This window comes from Coptis chinensis, chromosome 8 (assembly GCF_015680905.1).
Source record: "Coptis chinensis isolate HL-2020 chromosome 8, ASM1568090v1, whole genome shotgun sequence".
Lineage (NCBI taxonomy): Eukaryota > Viridiplantae > Streptophyta > Magnoliopsida > Ranunculales > Ranunculaceae > Coptis > Coptis chinensis.
Window position 1 is genome coordinate 33,337,139 of NC_141463.1, and position 4,893 is coordinate 33,342,031.

Sequence of the window (4,893 nt, forward strand, 5' to 3'; positions counted from 1 at the left end):
CCATGAGATCAATTAAACTCCAATTTAAAATTATCAACCTAACTCAATAGAGAGAGACTCTCATCCTGGACATAGATTGAAAACAAGTAATAATAATAATAACAAAATAAACGAAAATTAAACAAAGGGAAGATCTAACATTGAAGTTTAACCAGCAATGTGGTCCTAGGACTCTTCCAAGGAGAAATGATTATGTGGGGAGGGAATATATGTTGCCACTGATAACAAACTGATGAATTGCTACGAAAGCTTAGTTCAGTTCCAAGACAACTGCTGAAAACAGAAAGCATACAAACCCACTGCAAGAGTAATCATTTATTTGGTTTATGAGAGTGATAGCAGGTCATATCGTCCATACAAGTTGCTCATGAAACCAGTTATGACGAAATGACAATCAATTCAAATCACATAAATGTTTCAAAGAAGGTGGCAATCTTAAGCCACTTGAAAAAATCAATACATTTGGAATTTGGCCTTCGTCTTCTCAAAGACCTGTTCTGCAAAGACGGCCTCCTTACCATCGGCCCTCTTTATCTCCAAATTAGCTTTCTGATAGAACCCAGTACCTCTCAGTGCATCTGCTATAAAATCATCAAAGCCAATAGCTATAGCTGCTTCTGCCTTCGCTCCGTAAACCAACCTCTACACCAAAACACAAACAATTAAAGACTTAAATTGATAAGGATAACAACAAGAAAGGTGGATAAAATGAAGAGTCTGACCTTGATACGTGAAAGGTGGATAGCACCAAAGCACATTGGGCAAGGTTCACAAGAAGCATACATTTCACAGTCTGCGAGCTCAACTTTACCGAGTTTTTTACATGCCTAAACAAAACCAATCATAAATGCAGGAGATAAAACTGCATGTTCAAATACAGATAGGAAGAAACTTTAAACAGGAGGGAACACTTATATAGGGATGCATGGACATACAAGTGCGAAACAAATAGTATTATATAGAAAAGCCGCAGCATAGCACATCTGTAAAAGTATCAAACAAACTGCACTGTTCCATTGTTTAAGCCTGAAGGCATCACGTCAATGCCTCAACTCAAGATGTCGTCACTGTAGCCCCAAGGTGATGTCACATTCAGGAATTTAGTAGGCAAAAAATATTCTACAGATTGAAAATGTCTAATGCATAGAAGAGAAAACCTAAACCAATAGTTCCTGAAAAGTCTGTTTGAAATCAAAGCAAGGAATCATTCAACTGCTTTATAGACGCTAAATTCTAGGGGTCTCCTGATAATTTGACCAGATGCATCAAGTCGTGACATCTTGTTTAGACATCTGGAGGACTGCAACTCTTCATGTTCTGGACTGCGCCATAATCTGTCTTGTAATGGGAGCCTACTATGTGTTGCGAAAACCAGGCAAGAGGTCACACAAGCAACCTAGGCATCAACATTTGGGACGCTGAATCTGAAGACAGTTTGGTCCAACATACCTTGTTATACTAGCTCCATTAGAGCCTTCTCAATCATTTAACAAGACCAGACGTTTGAGCAGAGAGACAGACCTAACAGAAGACTATCCATGATACAGAGGCAGAAAAAGCATCTAAAAGTAGTCCGTGGATAATGAATATAGACAGAAGAAGTAATAGTGTCCAACAATGGCACCATCTATTTCAAATTCTCCAGGTAGTGTTATACTGTTATTATCTTTTTTCTAATTAGATTTACTTAAAACAGATACACTGAAGTGGTAATATGGGTCTAACCTCTCTTATTGCGGTAACCTCTGCATGGGCAGTTGGGTCAGTATTCTTCAGAACCTCATTGTGACAACTCACAACTACTTCATCATCATGGACTATAACTGCGCCAAAAGGACCTCCGTGTCCACATTCTACGCCTTTATACGCTTCTTCAACTGCTCTTGTTAAGAATTTGTGGTCTCTGGCCTGTACAGCTGATTTAATAACCATAAAAAAGATAATTAAAAGAATCTTTAGAATCGTTAATTCATTAGCCAGATACCGTGCGTATGGATGTAGATTTGATAAAAGCAGGTAAAAGGTTTCAGTAGGCTAGGTAAGGCAATGTTAAACAGAGCGAATGCTGAAGTCCAGTATTTAACGTACAGGTAATTCCCTTATAACTTGAGAATTTCATTTTAATACTTAAAAGGTTCATTTAGTGAAGTAGGATTCACATATCGCAATGATTATAATTTATAATAAGTATGTTCACCTAAAGATGGATATAAGATCCATGTGTCGAAGTAGCTGAATAGTCTCACATGGAATCTGTACTAGCTCATTTATACGATCACTCTACAATCAATCTACATTAGTACATTACATGGAAAATCATGCTTGGGTGCACAACTTTCTGACCAAAAAACACATATTCTCACCAAATAAATAAATGAATAAAACCACACAAAATTTGCACAGGGGAACCAACATTATCATCATTGGACTGCATCATTTACGTTATATCTTGGTTCGGAGGCAGTGAGGGACTGTCGGTTCATGATTAACCATCAGAACACTGAAATTTAGACCAGCCCTTTAGAGGACTCTCTGTTTATCCTGAATTAAGAACGGGCCTAAAACAAACAATTCCACTGGACAGAATCATACTATCATATATTTATGAAATAGTTTATTTCTTTAATCCAAGAGAGAAACAAGTGTGTTTGAATATTACTGAGAACGCATGAGTGCAGTACAATCATGGACACCGAGCTTTACAATAGCCTGAAAATTAAAAACAAATGATTGGCAAGGGCACTATTATTACCTTCTTGATAACCAGAAAATGCAGATGCAACAGAAACCGTTCCGTCTTTTGCTTCCAGAAGTAAGAAAATAGAAAGACAAACAAATAGAAGGTGAAACAAAACATAAATACAAGTAGAAAACAGTACATCATATTTGTAAGACATAGTATCTTTGGAAAAAACAAGGCGAGAAAAAAAAAACGAAGAAAAGAGGATGGGAGTTAAAGCAAAGAGAAGGATCAACCTGCACTACGTTGGGTACATGTTGTCATGAAAGGCTGAAAGGGATAGTTAATTTTCTTCATTTCTTTTTCTTTAATGTGTGTGTATGTGTGTAACTGCGTGGTGGGGATAGGATTCAAAAAAATAAATATATCACGTAGTGCCTTAATTGAACTTATAAAGAAGTTTTCCAGAAGATTTATCATACAAAAACCCATCACTCAAACCAACTGAAGGGATTTATCATTTTTTTGGAGGGGGGGGGGGGGGGTGTTGTGGCGAGTGGGGAACCAAATTTAACAGTGATAGAGAACAACGCAAAAGTGGGTGGCTAACAAATTCATACTTATAAAATTTCACACTTGTAGCTAAACTTGGCTGGAGATTAACAACAGATAGCGATAGTGGATTTGTGACTCACCTAATGATGGAGCTGATTAAAATGCTACTAAACTTTGGAAGTACCTCCAATGCTTAAAAATTGTCATTGGAAAATCCTTAACGATATTCTATGTACTAAACATACTCTTTTCACACATCAATTGCTTCTGAAGAGTGAAGACATATGTCCCCTAATTCCAATGACTCTGAAACTATTACACACGGCTCATTTACTTGTCCTCTAAAGGCTCTAATTCACAAAAAAAAAAAAAAAAACTGTAACATCTATCAAAGATACATTAGATAGCCAGTGTCATAGTACTACATTCTGTCCATTTACAACAACTACGTCCATCAGAGCCTAGTCCAAGTCATAATATTCCTAATTCATAGGATGTAATATATGGAGGCCAAAAGCCTCCTGAAACTTCTATATTAGTTGATTGCATTGCCAAGTCGGGCAACCGCTGAAATTTCATCCAAATCCAGTCCATCCAATCTCAGCCTCAAAACGCTTATTCGGTTTTCTATAATCTAACACAATTTTTCAATATGAATGGACAAAAATAAAACATGGCAAGATAAAAAAAAATAATAATAATGCAATTTAATAAAAAGAAAGGACGGGGGCATACCATTGGCTTCATCCATGGGTTGTTGACTTTGAACGGAATTAGACATGCAAAAAATGTAATCGATAAATCAAAATAATAATTATAGGACCGGTGAATGAGGATTAGATAGATATTTGGGTACTTTCTTGATTTCTTTATCTCTAAAAAGTCTAACCCACTTTTTATGAGGTGCTTTTGGGTTTGGAGTCAGTCTTAGTCGGTCGGTCAATCTCTGTCTCTGCCTGCCAAAAGTTGCCAAACAGTCTGAAGTCTGAACACGGCAAGGAATCCAACCTTTTATAGTCTCAATCCAGCTACCAAAAGTGAAATTTTCTTTGTTTTTTGTCACATGAGTAACTCACCACGAGTCACGACCACGTTGCCTTTATTCACTCGGGCCTACCCGGTGGGCTTTGCTTCCCTGGGCTTGCCAACTTCTTCTTTCTCCTCCCATAGTCACATCAGTTACTTAATAGAGTCCTGATTGATCTCTCCACCAAAAGGAGGGATCTAGTTGTCATCGGTTGATATGATTCGTATCTCAAAAAGAGAGGACCAAAAGAGACATACGTGACAACATAATTTGAAAAAAATATTAATAATAAAAATAGGGTCGCGTATTGACACTCCATTTTATGGAATTAACACCCTTTTAACCAATTCAAAGGTACTAGCACCCCTCCATTAATCACATAAAAAACACTCACCACAAGAAGTTGCCACGAGATCGTACAATCCACGACATCGGGTTGCCGCGAGATCCCATATCTCATGGAAAGTTGGTTGTCGTGGGTATTTTTTTCTTTTAATTTTTTTTAATAGCCACCGTAAAAAAAATTAGTTGCCGTGAGATGGTTGTGTTCACTAAAATTGAGTATTTACTTGTGTTAATTATCAAAACTCTTTTTCATTAATTTGATCACAAGTTTTTCTTACAGCATATG

At 37.0% G+C, this 4,893-nt stretch overlaps 1 protein-coding gene across 3 annotated transcripts; it reads right to left on the minus strand.

Moving 5' to 3' along the window:
* Window positions 1–286: 286 nt before the first annotated feature.
* LOC147481184 (Cytidine/deoxycytidylate deaminase family protein) lies at window positions 287–4,394 on the minus strand. 3 transcript variants are annotated; one of them, XM_086577908.1, is made up of 5 exons: window positions 3,971–4,394; window positions 2,753–2,797; window positions 1,726–1,916; window positions 723–827; window positions 287–642 (listed from the first exon to the last, which is right to left on the minus strand). In XM_086577908.1, the coding sequence occupies exons 1-5, from the start codon at window positions 4,014–4,016 to the stop codon at window positions 454–456; spliced, it is 576 nt and encodes a 191-aa protein (XP_086434034.1). In that variant the 5' UTR covers window positions 4,017–4,394; the 3' UTR covers window positions 287–453. The 3 variants fall into 3 exon arrangements, with proteins under 3 accessions (XP_086434034.1, XP_086434033.1, XP_086434035.1); XM_086577907.1 differs by having other exon boundaries at window positions 2,753–2,803; window positions 3,971–4,309; XM_086577909.1 differs by lacking the exon at window positions 2,753–2,797 and having other exon boundaries at window positions 3,971–4,274.
* Between the last annotated feature and the right edge of the window lie 499 nt (window positions 4,395–4,893).